We start from the raw sequence: 19,813 nt of genomic DNA on the forward strand, positions 1-19,813 counted from the left end.
ATTGTGTTTATTTTACTTTTTATTCGCTTTAATTAAAATATTCCAGTCATGTTCTGCTCATCCTTCATAATTTCATGTTGAGTTTTATTTACTTACTTTGGAACAGAGACGAGTAACAGGTACGTACGACGTCTAACCTCCACATCTCCTCATAACGCTCCTCCGAAATGATAGGTTTAAATGAAGCCACGCTTTCCCAATGCAGGTATTTCCCGGGAAGCCCACAATACCAAAGTTGATTTGATATATTTACCAATTTCATTGCGTGTTGGGGACTATTTTTTGAGGATAATTCAGAACGAAAAAAACATTTAACGATATTTTCAACATCTAAATATTTGTTTTCTATGTATACAAGTATTGTATACATATCTATATATTGTCGTCTAGAACCCTCCGTCAACCGTCTAGTACAAATTGCCTGTTTTTTTTAGGTTTTGCTATAATTAGATAATTCGATTGAGTTTGTACCCTAATACTACTTAATACGTTTTGTGGATGCAGGCGAAGTTTAGTATTCTAATTAAGACTGGTACAATAAAGTTATTTTTTGAACAACTATTTATAATACATTATCGTTTACTATTTGTAGCAGTGGTGGCGCGTCATACATATAAACATAGGCAAGGCACGCCGCCACGCCACACGCTTCTCATTGAATCCGCGCGCACGTAGGACAAGGCCGCCGCACTGCACCGCACCGCATCGCACCGCAGCGCGCCGCACCGTTTCGCGTTCGCGTCAAAATCGCTCGCCTAGGAAAACGCTAATGGCTCGGCCACGACATTGCGCGACTGGCGACGGCGGCGGCGGAAACCATAGGTTGGAGCCATCAAAGTATCTCGTGTGAGCATTCCGAGATTCCGACAAATATAATGTACATATTAACTCTTCAATTCTTGTTTTACCTCGCATATATGCTGAAAAACGTCGTTTGAAACGAGTGTGCATTGATCAGTATCATGTTCGGCCCTCTTATATTTGTACTTAATGTACGGTCGGTGCCCCAACTTAAGTACCCAACTACCCACGACGCCAGACTAATTGTATAGAAAGCAGGATACAGGCGACTTTACCCCTAGGGGCAACCAAATTGCCGATCATTGATAATCAAAATCATTGACAATATCATTTTGATACAGTACTGACGTCTTATTAAGTTCTTTGTTTGATTATTTAATGTATATTTGCACTTAATGAAGACATATATTTTTAAAAAGTGTAATGTTATGAATATGAATGACAAAACTCCCGCGAGTCAGGTATGTCGAAGGTCATGTCGAGCGATAATCGACTAAAATTACGTGAGTACGTAGGTACCTAACATTAATGTTAATATGAATACGGATACAAACATTATATATACGAGTATAATTTGTAGATCTTTAGTTAATATTTCTCTTTGATAAGAAACAATTTTAAATGATTAAATATGAATGCTGCTCCAGTAATTTACAAACAGTAAAAAACAGAGTAAATTTGTTTACCGTGTTAAATTGTGGGTACTGAACTTTAATACATATTTCAAAGTAATTAAATTAAACTGAAATACCTACACCCTCAAAATAGTCCTAGGATATTGATTATACCTATACTGATCCAATAGGGTAAATGACTACTAGTCAAATCAGTTTCTTTTTACGAACTGACGAAACGATTTTGCTACTATGGAATTTATATGAAACACTAGCATGTGACGTCACAATCAAATTACCTACTCTTTATAGTTTTATACAGGTTTTAAATTAGAAATTGTGTAAAATAACTGCTGTCTACGTTTCTCTATTAACCTTCTGGTCCTTTATTTTATGCACGGTGTAAAATAATTTATTTTAAATACAGTCAAATACCCTATTAAAATCTAGTAAAATAAATATTAAATACAGCTGCAGCTGAAATATCTTTGGCGTTAATTAAAGTCAAAAAATATTTTCTATGTGGATAATTGTCTCAAACTAATAATTTCCAGGAAAGGAAGGTTTCATTGAAACGTCAGAGATAATTGATGGGCTCGCGAGCCGTGACCAATATAGGCGAAGGGGTGAGCCCGTCAGCCGAGTCAGTCGCTCGGCCGGCGGCGTAGTGGCCACACGTTCTCCCACACTAAACGGGTACCAGTTCCACTCGCTTGACAGCCCACGTGGCTTGACATGTGTTATCATGTTTTGATTCTTGCGCGTGTTTACTTTTGAATCTTCGGTGGGAGTTATCCTAGCTTAAAAATTGGTCGGTTTTATTTAACTTTCACGGTGTTTTGGGAACTTTAGTGAACTTTTTGAGGATGTACGCGTTTGCGATTATCGCCGCGTTCCTAATATTGCCGGGGCCATCAAGTATCTACTCGGATAATTTAGGTCGGTGAGATTTATCGTTGTTTTAATTAATTAAGCCGGCTTTTCGGAGGCTTATTTCCTTATGCTCATTTGACGTACCAAAATGATATTGCAAATGTATTCGTTGCGTGAGCTTGCTCTTTAGCGCAGCCACATGTACCTAACGAGCGCGACGCATTTATATCCATATTGAATTGACATTTCTTTGGTACCTATTGAAATCTTGTGTCTGATACGGTGTTCGTTTTACAAAATATTAGATGTGTTGCTTTGTCAAAGTAATTTAAATGTGAACTGTGTAGAGCGTGTTATCAAAATGGACTATGAATTCATTATGTAGATAAGCACGCGAAACAAAATTAACGCTAAAACAAGGCCAGTAACTGTTTTGTCACAATATCACAGAAGTTTTTATCCTGATGAGCATAATGACTCGCCATTGACCCTTTTGCTTGTTTTCACTTAATGAATAAAATAAAATAGGGGTTAAATTGGCCTTTAACATGGTACAGAACCTACTAACTATACCCAGAACCGTAATAATTAATTAATAGCGCAGGGTGCAATTAATAAATAAACACCTCTTCATATTAAAAAGTACATTTAGAAGTTTTAGGACGAGATGCACTACAGACAATTAATGAACTGGGTGCCTAGCCAACGTGCCAATCGCTTACGCTCCGTGGTGTAGTGTAGTCATCTCTCTGTGTTACTCTTCCATGTTAGTGCGACAGAGACAGTTGCGTTTTGTTCGCTACGGAGCGTTAACGATTGGCACGTTGGCGCCCTGATCGTTAAATATGACAGCAAAGGTCAAAATATGGCAATTTGGCCAAAGGCCAGCGTGGGGACTATAGCCCAATCTCTCGTATTTGAGAGGGGGTCTGAGCCCAGCAGTGGGTCGTATTAATTATGACGTTTAAATTGTAATACTATATTAATATTGGTTTTGAATAACATGTTTCAGCTACTGGGATACTGACTGGGATGTCTTAATTATATATAATGATAGGAAACATAGCCAGTTTGAAAACAATAGCCATATTAAATATAACAAAAGATACGTAGATCATATCAGAGGGTAGTTCAACATATTCTTATTACGATCAAACGCAGACTGATCGGGCATTTAATACACTTCAAGCGAAATTGAGCTTTCTTCTCAAAGCTTAAGAAATACATTAGCCTGTTTGACGCGCTGTAAAAGCAATCTCGTTTAGCGTTTTCATATTGACTTATTTGTAGATACTTTTATCCTGGTTTGAAAAGAGCTTTATTGGGATCTACTTATAAGAAATGTTAGTAGGATTTACGAGAACAATCAAGAATAATGATAATTCTAGACAATTGGCTTGTTCTTAGATTGTTGAAGGACAGACTGTTTTTATACATTTGATTTTCTAACTATCTAGGTACTTTATGTTATTAATTATTAACATAAAGCCAATATTACAAGCATGGTGATTTGGTGGAGTGTTTTAAATATTCATTCAATTTACATTTGCTTGAATATTTATGAAAACATAATATGTAGATTAAAATTATCTTAAAATCATAAACATTAATTAACATGCTTTGAAAAACCTGTAGGTATATGTAACTATAATATTCCTAATTACAAACAAACACAATAATTTTAATATATGTGCGTCTAATTTACACTAACATAATCGTACATATATGCGCGAGAGAGTTACTCTGCAATGTAAAAATAAAATAAAAATTTGTATTATGTTTTTAAGAGACCAATTATGCCTCCAAAATTTATCCGTATTTGGAGTCCAAATACGGATTTATTTGATTGAAGCGAACCTTATTGCGCTACGCTTGCGTAACGTTCACTACGAACGTAGCAACACCGTAGCCTCGTCGAAGTTTCGTAGCAACAGCTCGGTCGTTGCATTATGTTATGGCTATTGGCCAGACTAACAGGTCTATTCGAGCTTTAGTTCTGTGCCTCCAGTGTAGAAGGGTTAAACTCAAAAAGTGTCGTTTTTCAGTATGGCCGATAAACGTTTCAAACCGTGTTTTCTCTGGATTCTTTCTAAAAAAATTAGGTTTTTGGTTTTAGTTTAGATAGTTTAGGTGATGAATTATAAATTTTCATTTAAATTGACGTGACTATTGTGAAAGTAACAGAAATATTGGCTTTCAAAAAAAAACATATCCCTTTTCACAAAAATAATGAATGTGTGAAAAGGTTAAACTGCACTTTCTCTAGTGTTGCTAAAATCTTTTTTAACTTTTGTATTGTGTAAAGAAACCATTTCGGGAATTCAATATAGCAATTTTTTGTATGATGGTAAAATAACCAAACCAAAAATAATAATATCAATGTAATTAAAGAGTGAATAGGTATCTTTAATTTTTCTACTGAAATTGCTAATGGTTCAGTACAACAGGGCAGTTGTACATATTGGTGTTTCTTCCCCATCCTTGTTTTCCTCTTTTGTTTTGTTTCCCAATTATTTTATAATCAGTCTCATTCCAGTTGTCTTTTCTTCTACAGGACTTTTTGTTTGATATTGAATTCACTTACCTCTACTTATGAACAAGAACGTTTCCTTTTTTTTCGTTTACTTCTCTCGCAGTCAAAAAGCACACTGACGTTATAAAAGCTGGCATGCGTCATGAATGTCATGATGACACGAGCGGGACTCTCGGGAGTCTCGGGAGCTGAGCGGCGTACGCGCCGCCGACCCCTCTTCTGCACCCCGCGAATCCTATATTGACTTCCATCGTTTTGACTTTTGCACAACATCGAACAGTTTATTTAATTTTATAATAACTACATTTCTCAATGTGAACGTAAAAAATGAATGGAATAACATTGTAAAAGTGGGCAAAATTTACTTTATTTTTCACATTGACTAACTAAAAATTAATATGAAAAGGAATCTATGTGAACATTAACCATAATCATTAACTCAATTTAGCTAAACTAGATTGTGAAAAACGACCAAAGTAAATAAATTTATACCCCACATCATGACATACTAAAAATTGTTTGTGAATAATAAAAAAACTTAAGTTTTACTGTCATTCACGAACTAGACCCGGTAGTTGAAATAGATCTAAGTGAATTTTGATTTCTTTACACCGAATGTTACTTGAAATGTAGTTTATTCACGAAGATTAAACTTTACTTTAACCATCGTTCGTAACACGATTCTTAAGTACCGATTTTTTAAACGAGATAATATGAAAATAAATCGATGTGAACGTAATAGTAAAGATTTTTGGCAAACTTTAATCCTTTTACACAATCGATATCTCAGCAATTAGAGGTCGTAGGGCTGTGAGTGTCCACACAAAAGATGTAATTTTATAAAATAAACCTGTTACTGGCAAAATTTGTAATTTGGACACACTCGACTTAAACCCTTTTACACTGGAGGCACAGAGTTATTCGATTTGTTTCTGATGTGATACTGATCTGTCAGTGTCAAAAGTGACGTTTTCCTATCGGAAACATATCGAATAACTAAAACTCGAATTGGCCTGTAAGGGTCGGCTGCACCAAACCGTCAGTCACCGTTAAAGCGTTCGCTAAATATTATTGTATGGGAATTTTCATAGTACTTTGTTGAGTGATGTTGATCAGTCTGTTATTAAGTGTAGTTGGTGCAACTGGCTCTAAATCACACAGACTTCTCCTTATAAAGCTTTTACAACTTTTGAATTCTTAAATCGCAGCAAAAAGTCGCCGCGTACGACCTATTTGTCATTAGTTAGGATAAGATTCAAGTTCTGATCAGCCCCTAATTAGGTGCCAGCATGTTTTATATCTTCTGTGAAGTAAATATTCTTATCTGAGTTCCTGACAGTAATTTATGTATAAACCGTGAACACGCCTTTGCGAAATGTTCTGAATACCAATATTTTGCGGTTTTTAATCAAGACTACACTGCACCGTGGTGTTACTAGATTAGAATAAAATACAATTTAATTTTAAGTTCAGGTTCGCGTACATACCTACATAGTTCAGCGACTCTGGGTTAATGTTCTGAACTCGTATACAATTATAGGGTTGAGATGAATAGGTAGGTAAATTCCATTATGGGAAATCCATAGGTATCAATTGATTAACAAATGCTGCTGTAGCCGCAATCAGCATATACTTACTTTAAGCATGGTAAGAAATTGATAAGTATTTTATCTTGATATTATGTGTAATACAGAATAAATAAAAATTAAAAACTGTAAAAAAAATGTATAAATCCAATTACGGACTTGATTAATACAAAGGAAAGTCGCTATGTTAGGAACATCGAAACAAGCTTTTGCGTTATACAATTGTCAGTATAAGTAACCTTTGATGTCAAACGTACATTTTGTTGCCTGGGGTAGGGCTAGCTGTATTGCTAATTGATGAATATCATATAATGTCACGGGGCTGATATTCTAATCGCTCACAAAGCATTCGTCTACGCTGTGCCAGTACAAGTGAAGTCTTTGACCACGTATAACCGTTACTGGACTAGAGGTTAGGTTATAATGGTTTCATAAAGATAATGATCGGTAAGAGTTTAGAATGAAGGCCAGGATAGGTCACGCGTGTGTCCGCACCCTGCCCTCGTATATTAATTAAAAACGTGACAACACGAATTCGCGTCGTGACTGAATCGCGTTAGGGCAACCCTATTTTACAGGGTTTTAAAACGCGAAATTATCTTTGACCCAGTTTTATGATCCTGGCACTAAATACTATAGTTATTAATTATAATCGAGTGATAAATGGTATAAGGACACGACTGGTGAAAAAACTCGAAAATGGGATATTTTGCATCAACTCAAACATAGTTTTTAGTATGAAACAATTTTATACAGGTTGTCCTTAGCCATTGGACAAAGCCGAAATGTACATATGCATTAGGGTATTTAGAATCAGTATACCAAGTATCATAACAACCGGTGTAGCGGTTACGAAGAAATTAACAAATTACGATTTTTTACTTTGGTGCAGCCTGTATGTGTTAATAGCTCTTGAGGTAATAAATAGTATGAAACCTTCTTCGACCTTATTGATTATCTTTTATATTTATGACATTAATAAGATTTTGACTTTTTATAAATGTCATCATTGCCGCACATTTTCGAACAAGTTGTCACTTCCGGTTCGAGCGCCATCTTGATAGTTAGCATCGTGATTAATTACTTTGTTTTTTGCTTATTAATATTGTTTAAAGTGTAATATCGATAGCTTATTATACAGTAAACTAATGTGGTAGTGTGCAGTGAATGGAGAATTAATTTTGAAGCGCGTTTAACCACCATCTTGGAGTCAACGGCCGGTAGTCCACGTGCTTCTTGTAAAGACTAGCTATCGATTTACAAGAGCTAACAAATCACCGTACACTGTCTTGTACAACCGTACAATTTTTGTCGTTTGTAAACCTCTCAATACCTTGATACTGGCGAAATAGTCCCACTGGGCTGAAGCCATAATTTTAAAAGAAGAAGAACAAGTTGTCAAAAACACTGCCAACGATTAATACCGTATGTTTCTTTTTGTTGTCGATCATTGGAATTAATTTTTGTTTTAAAATTTATTTTTTTATCTTTTGGTCTATTAAAAAAAATATTAACGTTAGAGCATTCCTGAGAAGTAACCCTACGTGGGATTTCAGGGTTTTTTCAATGGCTAAGGTCATCCTGTATAAAAATAACGGACTTCTAAGGGATCATTTTTAGTACTTACACATACAAATCATAATACATATATTATTGCGGGCATTGCGGCCATGGTTTAGCCTTTGTGTATCCTTCCTTACTGTTTTTTTACATGAAACGTATTTCAGTCCTTTGTACTAAACTTCACTGTTAACAACAGGACCGCGGCTTCATCCTAAAAACCCAAATACAAAGGTTTTCGCCGTAACGAACTACCAAAAAAAAACAGAAAGTCTGAATCAGATAGTTACTTCAGGTTAATGGTTTTCCTCGCCAAGTTTTCACATTGAACCGGAAACGTCATACAAATTAAAAGATTAAAACAAACTTCGTTAATCCCATAAGTAAATACACAGAATATTACTTATCTGGGTACTATGTAGAGATGAAGCTTATGTTATCTTGCGGTGTATGTGTCATATATATAGGTACACTGAAAGACTAATAATTTGTGTAAGTATAAATAGTATAAGATCATACAACCGCTGATTCTGTTTGTGTTTAGGCGTGCATAAAAAATGGGGTCTAGGGTACCTATGAGATTAAAATCAGTTTAAACTTCGGAATTTCTCGGTTATTGTGTGACAGATCGGAAACGAAAATGACATGAATTACCATCATTGCTACGTTTTCTCCACGCTAGTGTTCTCCTTACAGCGATACCATGATGAACGATACCTAACATGCAGAAATTCAGTATTTATTTTAGGTACTATCGGGGACATTGGCGGTGAACCAGTTCAGAATTTTTTTACCTCAATCCTCACGAGCGAGCTGAACTCCGCCTCTCATAGAGATAACCAATTACGATGCATTTAGGATTCTTTATCTTAATATTAAAGGGTAAAAGAAGGTAATGAGACAAACAATATGTAGTAAGGACACTTTATTAGTTGTTGTTTAGGCTAAGCTTCGCCTCCCCATAAATACAACCAATGAGGATGCATTTTGGATTCCTTATCTTAGTTTGCAAATGCCGACCGTCACTAAGCCAATGGATGGCAATAAACTTTACCTGAGCTAACCTTTTTTTTCAACACCTACATTTTTAAGTGCTAGCATGGCACTTAAAAATGTAGGTGTTTGGTCATCATGGTCATTAATTGGTGATCACTTTTATGCTATCGCCTGACCGCCTGCAAGACGTTTAAACGATTTTTGCTCTTAAGGTGGTTCACCGCGAATGTCCCCGATTGTACATAATTTATTTATTTTATTTTATTTTAAAATTTAATTCAGGCAACAAGGTCCATATTACATATACCTTATAGACTAACATACATATTAATTTCATAAACTTAAAAATTAAACACTATTTTGGCGACAGAACGTCGGGGCTCCGTTGAATAGTAGGTACAGACCTAGACACGGTCTACTATATTGGAATACGTTCTGGCGGTCGTCATAATATTTAATACTATTTTTTTTTATTTGGCTCACAAAACTACATTAATGACTTACAGTTCAGATCTGGACTATAACTCTTAACATGTGTGCACAAAAGGAAAAGAACATACAGTTAAAATATAACGCTAAAGGGAGGAGATGTCAAGAAAATTATATAAACAGTAGTAAGATCTTAAGTCTACATAATAAATACGTAATTACACACACATACACATTTAATGTAGATAAAATTATATTAGCTTAAGTTTTATTTCTGCTTTTGTTAAACTAAAAACTACTTGTTGCTACGGAGGAGCGGGGCTTCCTGATACAGGTATAATATACTTAAAAGGAAGTCCCAACCTACTACCTTGTAATGTAACATTTTATTAATGAAATAAAATATTTTCATTTTCATTTTCATTTCATTTTCAATTAAGTTATCTACTACTACTAACTATTTTTCACATATTCAAAGGTGAAACTTTACTAACTATTTTTTTTGTAGCGAGGTGGTCGAATTATATTTAAATAAGTATAATTAATAAGTTAAGAATACCGGAGGGTTCCAACGGCCAAAGTCAAGAATTATTGAAATAAATTTATGAATAAGACCTAATAAGAAGTTCGGAGAAAAGGCTATTCTCAACGTTATAATACCTTAGAAGTTATAACAAACTGGAAAAATGACCTTAGGTACGTGTTTAAAGTTGGCCAGCCAAATCATGGTTGAGTTTTGGGGACTAGTAAATACACCAGGTCGCAAATGCAAAGACGAAATAATACAAAATCATTCAAAAGTGCACTTTGAAACATATATACATATATCTCTCTATAATATTCAAGCTATTTTCAGTCTGTGCGGTGGCCTAAATTCGATTCGAATATCACGGAAATATGCTCCCAACAATACGTTGTCACACGCTACGTCAAGTAATATCACATGGTTTATACGTGGCTTAGCACATAAAACAAATCGAGAGAGATGCACCATCTTTAAAAATTCTGTCGAAGTTTGCAATAATACCTATAACGGTCTTAGAGGTATTCATTTGATTGTTGTTTGGTTAGCGTAAATAATAGCCTAACGACTTTGTATTTGGCCCGGAGATAGTGTCGCTACAAACATACAGTACTTGTAGCGATGCGACGAAATCGCGGAGTGAGACACGCCTGGTACAGTGTGTATTGGCTTCGTTTTGATAATTGTATCATATCAAAACACTGTTTCATATTTATCGTATGGCATATGTACATGTTACTGGATTACATATAAAATAGAAAAACTTATATTTAGAATTTCGCCCTGTTTTCATCGAATCGAAGTCCTATGCAATCCTTCGTCCTTTTGTTGATGTAAATATTTTTTGAGTTTTGATGACCGGTTTGGCCTAGTGGGTGCCTATGAAGCCGATGGTCCCGGGTTCGAATCCCGTAAAATAAATTACTACCACTGAAAATCCGCAACGTCGCGAGGGCCAAATAAAGTTTGAATTTCGATTTACATTTGAATTTTGAAAGACGGTTCAAGTCTCCCTGTTTTAGCTTGGTGAATTAAGATAAAAGTCTATATACTCTATATATTGGGACCGCCTATCGTATCTAATGGCCTGTGGCAGATTCATTAGGTCGCCAACTGTAAAGGGTGGGTGGGGTTTTTTATTTAATTATTTTGTTAGCTTTAATTAAATTAGTTTTATTTAGTCTTCTAACACTCTTATTTGGGGTAAATACATTATATACAGTACTGTAAAGATGTATGTAGGTCTGTTTAGAAAACCTTTAGAGGTCGTTACTAGTTTAGTCACTCGAGTGATTAAAAACAAGTGAATCTAAACCGTGAAATTATTTAATGTTAGTATGTCTCACAACAGTTTAAATTCGATTATATAACATTACTTTCACAAAATTGTAAATGATACCTGCGGCCCGGGCCCATTCTCAAACGCCCGTCCATGTGTCCTGTTTAAGCTGTTTCCCGCCCACTAATGAACTAACGTGTACTTGGAATTGAAAGCACTCAGTAACATAAATGTACCGACTTTGGTACCGAAAATAGAATCTCATTTTCATAGGTAAAACCTTATCTCACTTGGCTAGTGGAAACAATCAAACAATGCTCACACTAGGAGGGTGGTGGCATTAGGACGTCGTGAGTGACGGATTGATTGTCATAATCGTGGCAGTCAAAGGGCTGCAAGCGGCAAACAACACTACTTTTATCAAATAATTTGCAGATACAGGCGGCATCAAGGCTGCAACAGTATTGCAGCTGCAGTTTACATGCGAAAGTCACGTTAATCAGGAATAGTGTGGGCAGAAGTTGTAACACTCATATATTTTCTTTGTTATCTCTCCGAGAAGCAGTGATTATGTGTATCATTACGTAAATTCATACGGACATATTCGGATATGCTTCGCTGTGTAAGACAGGTGCTCGACTCGTATTAATTTGAGCCAAGTCCATGCATAGTGCGCTATAAAATATTCAGGGTTTACACTTTGCATTGCATTCAGAATGTAGGAGTTTCGCAGTTAAGTAAGAGCCCGTAGCCGAGTAATTATGACAGTAATAAGGTTGTCGACATGTCGAATTCTGTAACTAAATCTAGTTAAATATGTAGATAGAAAATGAGCAATTTATCACAATAAATTGGAAACTTAAAAATATATGGAAATAATAAAAAAATTCAAGACCAGTTTCAATTTTTTTTAACTTCCAAATTTATAGGAAACAAATAATGGTACCATTCGATTCCTTACATTTTATTAAAAAAATATATTGTAATGCAACAATATACATAAACGCAATATTTCACCGACAAAATCGCAATATCCTTGTTTTCCATACATCAAAACGGCTTCTAAGCAATAGCGACGTTACATGGTGACGTCACGATGTATTGCCATTTTGTTAGGAGCGTTTCGTCAGTAAAGTGCGGGTGCTAGACTTTGACCATCATTTGTGAATTTATTTATTGCTTTGAGACAATGGGTCCCATACAGTCATTTGATCCTCAAAACAAACCTGATCGACTGATACCATCAATAATAAAAATGTTAAACACCCTATTATAATATTACTGCAATATTAATACCAAACATAATCTTTACAACTACAATCCTATTTATAACTGGTACCTACCTAACATATGATTTCATACTGCAGCGAGGTAAGATACTTTCGTTTATAAACAAAAAAAGTTTAAATCAATAAAAGTTTAATAGGTATGATGATCGTATAGGTAAAACTTGATTATAAATTTCTATAAGCTTGCAGCGTAGGTGCATACCGGGTGGGGCCTGTAACACGAGCAAATAATTAAAACATAGATTGTACTCCTCAAACGATGACACTTGTTCAATAACTTTTAAAAATTATGATGTCTAGATTTCCTATTTTTCATACAAGTTAAATATTATCTTCAATGTACACCATTATTAATATAATTGAGTATGCTTATCGTCCTTTAAACATAAGAAAATTCTCAATACATTGCGTCTTAGAACTTTGAAGTGTACTAAAAATCAACAGACGTTATTTTAAAAAGTCAGTTTAATTTTTTGTTCCTGTTACAGGCCTCACCCGGTATATCTACATAGTGTGTACACCTACTTACGCTTAAACTCAAAATATTTTCACATTATAGAACAAATTGACGAGCGTGTCATGGACTAGCGGACACGAGCCGACATAGATATTTTCTCTCACAGCTCGGTTGTTTTCTTCCTCTACTTATATTTCCTTTTCTTCCTCAAAGCAGATAAATATTTAAATAACATGATTATCCATAGACATACTTATTTGCAGACATCTACAGAGTCTGTGAGAATGTTTATGTACTCTATTTGAATAAGCATAAATATAACATTACGTATTTAAGGCTAAGTTGCTGCAAAATGTAGGAACTATATTTGAAACCTAGGTAGTATTTAATGTAACCTTTGGTCCTAATAATTTAAAAAATACTATTTTCATTTGTTAAGCATTAGTATTTATTAACTAAAGTAATTTTGTATTAGGCAGAAACATTTGCAAACGGTACTACAATGTTTAGAAAAAATCACAGTTTCGGGCGATACTCGATCTCGCAAATTTAATACGGGATACCAGTCCACGATGCTTACTGAGCTATCGAGATTTTCCCATCGACAGAAAATTTGCCACCAAATCCTTATGGAAGTTTCTCATGTTTGTATGTCTGTTACTCTATTGAATCGAGCTTTTAAAAACAGATCCACTTTACAACAGTTGTACTGTATTCATAAGGTGACTCCTAAGAAGTAAGTTGTCGTATGATCCTATAGACAAATTGATTTCAGCGCCAACACTCAAATGCAATGGATTTAGATAGGTATCACTGTCAGTCTTTTAATTGACAGATTGAAGTGCTGGAGTAGAAAAATAATAATTAGATATTAATCTCAAACTGGCAGGCCAATTGGAACGTGCACCTGACATCAAGCTGATATTTGAATCATATTGGAATCATGTCAGTTCGCTGTCATTCCGCGCGTTCATTTCACTTGGATTTGTCCGTAAAAATATAAGATCGAGCGAGATGACCGCGTGATTCCAATATCATCCAAATATCGGTTTTATGTCAGGTGTACGTTCGAATTTGCCTGTCAATGTGATAATAAAGAAAATACTGCATTACGTACAATAACTAATAAAAACCGGTAAAATTTTTGTGATGGTACACAACTCTACACGAGTTGAACTTACATTGGACCGGTTCTTTTATAAATATTTTATATATATATATTTTTTTTTATGATCATAAAATACTTAATATTCGCCTAATATCGGCGTCAAAATAAAACCTGTTGGAGTTTGAGATGGTTCCACCATTTCACTATAAATAAATAAAATAAAAATAAAAATTATTTATTTCAGATCAAAAGCGATCCATATTTTGTTAGTAACATTTTAGCCTTAATACTATGTTAGTAACCTATATCTACTTAGACCTACCAATCACTACTTCTGTCCAGTACCTAATGAGCGGGCAGTCAAGGCGCTCGGCTAACGCCCCTAGCATGCTGTTAGTGCTGCCGCGCACACGTCGGAGTAATGAGGCCACTCTTCCGTCTAATGGCATAGAAGTCGTCCGTTCGCGCCTCGGCGAACATGCCTGACGCACTACAGTGCCTCGGCAGCCTTAACAGCACCCTAAGGACATTATTGTACTGGACTCGCAACGTGTTGTAGGCCCTTTGTGTAAAACTTGCCCACAGACCGCATGTGTAAAACGTCTGACAATACGCTCTAAATAGCGTCAGCTTTACTTGCATAATAATATATGCTATAATAATAATTATTATTACAAGCCTATTGTGTCCCACTGCTGGGCAAAGGCACCCCCCCTCTTCTTCCACTCCTCCCGGTTAACTATAATAAATGGCACCTAAACTACCTAAATGTCAAACTTACAGTGAAAATATTATGATGTTTTGGTGGTGTTGGCGTATTAGGTATGTAGTTACACAATGCAGACTTAACTCGGTCTATCTGTTGTAGCCATATCTCTTCCAGTTAGTCTCACGTACGACAGCATGCATGAGAATGGCTGCCAAGTATTCATTTAAACTTGATAATTGCATTCAGGCAACTCAAGCGTTAGTTAGAATTCAGTAAGTATGATAATTGGTCGCCTATTACCTATAGCGCAAGATACTTGTAACTCCTTAAATTGTTGTTATATGGACTGGTAATGTAGGGGTATCTTTTGAACCAATAATAATGCTAGATAAAACTATAACGTACCAAAAAGGGCTACCAAACGTAACGAACACGTTACTTAATAGGAAAAATTGCAAAATACACTCGGTGAAAATAGTTATTTGTTTTATAATGGAACAAAGTTGTTGTTGAACCGCTCGTGCTAATATTGATACCCGAAAGGTTATTCTGTGCCGAAAGCGAAAGATGCCAAAATTTTTAAGTGGAATCTTGAGCGTGTCGAGGGTTACAAGGCACGAGCGTTAAACAAATAAATTTTAACTGTAAAATATCAAACAAAATCAAACCCAAATAATGAAAGTAAGAAATAAGTAACTTGTATTAAATTTGGTCATACCCACATGTTTATAACATATGTATACAACTTTGCTAAGAATGTTCGTATGCTTATTTTTACAAGTACCTAATTAATGCTCGTGAATGACATGTTCTTGTTTTTATTTGTTATTATAACTTGTTAATTACCTGCATGCTCACTCATATTTTATGTGTTATCTTGTATTTTCTCTATTTAAGTGAAATGTTAAATTTCTTTTCAGAAAATAAATTTCTTTAACCACAACGTTATTAAATATTTATCATTCAAAATCATCTTTTAAAAGTGAATTATATCAGCCAACATAAGGAAACAACTCACAATTTGCATTAGATTAGTTTGCCACACATGTGGATAAAATGCAACTTTCTCATTAGTTTTTGAACAATCAAGAGAGCCTTTACCAGGTGTGGTGAAAAATGCATTAGCTTTTTGAGATGTTTAAGAAGTTGGTACGTGAAGCATATGCCTCAAAGATACCTGTTACTTACAATTCCATACGGAATACAATTTCTAGATTGCACGAAAAACATTTCCGCTTTTATCCAAATTGCCCTCCGTTTATTTAACATTGTAAGAGAATTGTCGGGAAACGTAAATATTCCGTTGAATTTTTGTATAATTCCAAGATAATAAACTGTTAAGCATATTCTAACAAAAATGCGGAAATAATTCGATGAGCTGCGTTAGATACTTATACGTTTTGTTTGGGTTTATGATATATTGATGCTTGCAAACAGGAACATTTGTAATTCTCATACATTTTATATATAATTTACAACAGGTTTTGTTTAAGTTTTTTTGAGCTGTCAGGTCTAAAAAACTAAACCCACTAAAAATTATATTTAATTATTGAACGTGCTCACAAAATTTTACGAGAATCTAAACAGTTGTAAATACACTTTGCTTTGCTTGCTCAATTATGTCCTTTACAAGTAAAATAAAACTTGTGTTTACAGTCTGCTTCACAATTCAAATGTCTGTAAGTGGGAATGTTCCATGTGGGAATGTAGGGAATGTACCCGTAGTTATCAGATAACAATGTGGAGAATGTGTACATACGTTCGGTTCGTAATAAATAGAAATGTTCCTTGATATACTCGTACATTATTCCTTGGGCATGTTATTTGATATTCGTTACTAGCTTTTCGAAGAAATATAACTTTGTAAGGAAACTCGTTTATCTTCTTAACAAGACCCATATTTTTTTGGAAATCAGTTTTTACTGTTTCTTTTCTAGACATATTTTTGCGAATAGGTAGCAGAATACAGAAATATTAAACTTCTTTAGAGTTTATTTTAATACAACTGCGTAAATATCATTAAGTTAAAGAAGATGTTTATGTCGTGGCCAGATCTTAGAATTAATTATTTCATGATGTGGCAATCATTTCATGAAATGATTAGTTGGCTACGTCATGAAAAACTCAAACCTTACCTAATCAAAATGGCATTTTTTTAAATGATTAAATTCTATGGTCTGGCCACTACACATAAACCTTAAGAAGAATATTATTCTTATGACTCAATAAAGACAGTGTATATTTTGAAACAGCGAAATTCCTCGGCAAAATATAACATCGCGTCATTAACCCCGTCCAATTCCGTTTGAAAACTTTCATGGGCAACGGAGCAGGTTAAGAAACGAGAACGTTCTCTGAAAGGGTAAAATAAACAAAATCTTCATTTTCATTATCGTTGAGGAAATGTTTGAATTTCGACAGAATTTGCACCTTATACCCGGGAGCCGTGGGTTTTGCACTAAAACTAATAAAGATAAGTTTCAAGCGTATTAGGAACCCCCCTTAAGTCTAAACTAATAACTAAAAGGTTAACTAGAAGAGATCCCTCAAAGGGATAAGTTCGCCTTTGTACATCTTATTATTTGTACCATGTAATTTTTAATATGTATATTTGTACAGTAAAGAGTTTACTACTACTACTACTACTACTAATTAATGTGGAGATTATGATGTAAACATGAATTACAGTAGGCAGTAGTTTGCAGAAACTATTAATGGGAATACCCAAATATTCAGAAATATGTTTCCCGACTTTCATAACCTCGATTTACATAATGCCGATTTTTTACACTTCCGAAATATCGAAATTACGATTTTGAAAAACACGTTAGAAGAAAATCACGACTGCGCTATTTCCGAATACTTAAAATCCGATTGCCATTTGAACGAAAGCGTAGTTCCGATTTTAAATTTTTTCGTAAATATTTTTTCCGAATTCTCTATTTCGAAATATCATTGACCGATCGGAAATAAAGTAATTCGGTATTCAGAAATTCGATCTTATGTAAACTCGGAAAAATTTAATTCGTGATTTTCAAATGAAGACTTAAACACACGTTTTACGGGTGCATGTCGTAATTCGGCATTCTAAAGGGGCCCACCCATTACCAGTCCGCCGCAGTTAGAACAAAAAATTTACAGTTCCGAACAACTGACAGGCCGATATCGTTCGGCGGCCTGATAGTCAGTGGGCCCCTTTTAGTTAGACTAGCTTGAGCGTTAGTGTACAAGTTTGTAGAGTCATAGTATATGAGTCCTCTCATGGCATATTGTATTTTTAGGCATACTAACAGTTCTTGCGGCTTCTTTCTGTTAGTTTATAGGCAACGAAGCCATGGTAGTGTTTCGCTTAGGTTAGTTACATATATGTATATATAAACTCATATACATAGAAAACATCCATAACTCAGGAATAAATATTCGTGAAATCACACAAAGAAAATGCCCTTACCGGGATTCAAACTCGGGACCTCCAGCTTCATAGGCAGGGTCACAATCGACTAGGCAACGGAAGCTTTTAAAAGTCAGGGACTTAATCGTCAATATTAGGAAAAAAAAATTGACGCTAATCGGTTCCATTTCTACTCAGGATTAAAAGCTTCCTAGAGACTGACCTACCTAGGTTAGGGCATAAGAAATTGAACAAAAGTTGGAACAGGTGTATTTTGTGAGTCGCTGCTTATTTTAGATACCTATAAAACTTACTCCATAAATGTAATTAAAAGTGATTAATTTCCAAATAACTCATTGGTACGAGCCGGGGTTTGAACCCGTGACTTCCGGATTGAAAGACGCGCGCTTTCCGCCAGCCTACCAACGTATCACAAACCCCCAAACAAATGTATTTTACCACGAGATTCAGTAAAGTTACGCCAAATAAATTGAGGTTTAAAAATAAAACAGTACGTTATTGTCTTCATTTGTCAAATAAAGTTAACCAGTAAATGTTGACTGCGAATAAAACCTTTATTTTACTGACTTCGTTAAACTCGTAACGTTTAATAAGAAAAGCCTTAAGAATGAAAGCCCTTTGAACAAGTTTTCTCGGTAATTGATTTAGAGTACTGTTTTTAACTGAAACATATTTAGTTCAGGTGAGCCCTGTTATAAGCAATTAAGTAAGTATCTAAGCAAGTTGTTTTGAAAACTTGCTCAGCCACTGGAAGCTTGTAGCCTAACATTAAATAAACGGTGAAGCACGAAGCATCCTAATACCTAATTAAATAATGTATTGATGTTTGCTTGTTGTTAATTTAGTGTTATATATTATAACGGTCATGAAGTCATGAAATGTGTTTTCATGTACACAATAAAACATTACAATACAATGATCTTTATTTCATACTTCCTATATTTTGTATATGTATAAATATCGCTCGGATATAACACAAAATCCGTCAGAGCGTCTTGGCTTGTTTCGAACTGAACCTACACTTAATCCGTAGATTACTCTGGGGATAGATTATTTTGCTATTATCCTCATGTAGCTGGCCGAGTGTTACTGAAATTCCTTTTTTGATTACAGTACTTATATATAAATTCCTCTACAAAGTCGATTATCATCGCTATACATTTTGTGTTTTCAGGGTACATAATTAATTCATTGTTCAAGTATGTGAAATCATATGAAAATAAAAATTTCAAGACTTGAACATGGGAATTTACTGTGTAGCCATTGCCTTAAATTGGTCTCCAAATAACTAAGTATGATTGCTTAGTTAATTTATTAATAAAACTCGTGGTTCACAGTTTCGTAGTTTGACGACCGGTCTGGCCTAGTGGGTAGTGACCCTGCCTATGAAGCCGATGGTCGTGGGTTCGAATCCCGGTAAGGACATTTATTTGTGTGATGAGCACAGATGTTTGTTCCTGAGTAATGGATGTTTTCTATGTATTTAAGTATTTGTATATTATATAAATCATTGTCTGAGTATTACCCACATCACAAGCCTTATTAAGCTTACCGTGGGACGTATTCAATCTGTGTAAGAATGTCCAATAACATTTATTTATTTATTTATATGCATTTGAAAAGAAAAAGGTTATTACTTAGCTG

General features: G+C 34.9%; 1 protein-coding gene across 3 annotated transcripts in view; it reads left to right on the forward strand.

Annotated features, from left to right (window-relative positions):
• The first annotated feature begins 1,941 nt into the window (after nt 1-1,941).
• LOC134744276 (protein eva-1 homolog C-like) overlaps nt 1,942-19,813 on the forward strand; it is a 64,796-nt gene continuing 46,924 nt past the window's right edge. The window contains exon 1 of one of the 3 annotated variants that reach the window (XM_063678030.1): nt 1,942-2,354. In XM_063678030.1, the coding sequence (XP_063534100.1) occupies nt 2,282-2,354 (73 nt within the window). In that variant the 5' untranslated portion in view covers nt 1,942-2,281. The remainder of the gene's footprint in view (nt 2,355-19,813) is intronic. The other 2 variants (XM_063678028.1, XM_063678029.1) reach the window with 2 other exon arrangements.

The sequence above is a fragment of the Cydia strobilella genome, chromosome 9 (assembly GCF_947568885.1).
Source record: "Cydia strobilella chromosome 9, ilCydStro3.1, whole genome shotgun sequence".
In the NCBI taxonomy this organism is placed as follows: domain Eukaryota; kingdom Metazoa; phylum Arthropoda; class Insecta; order Lepidoptera; family Tortricidae; genus Cydia; species Cydia strobilella.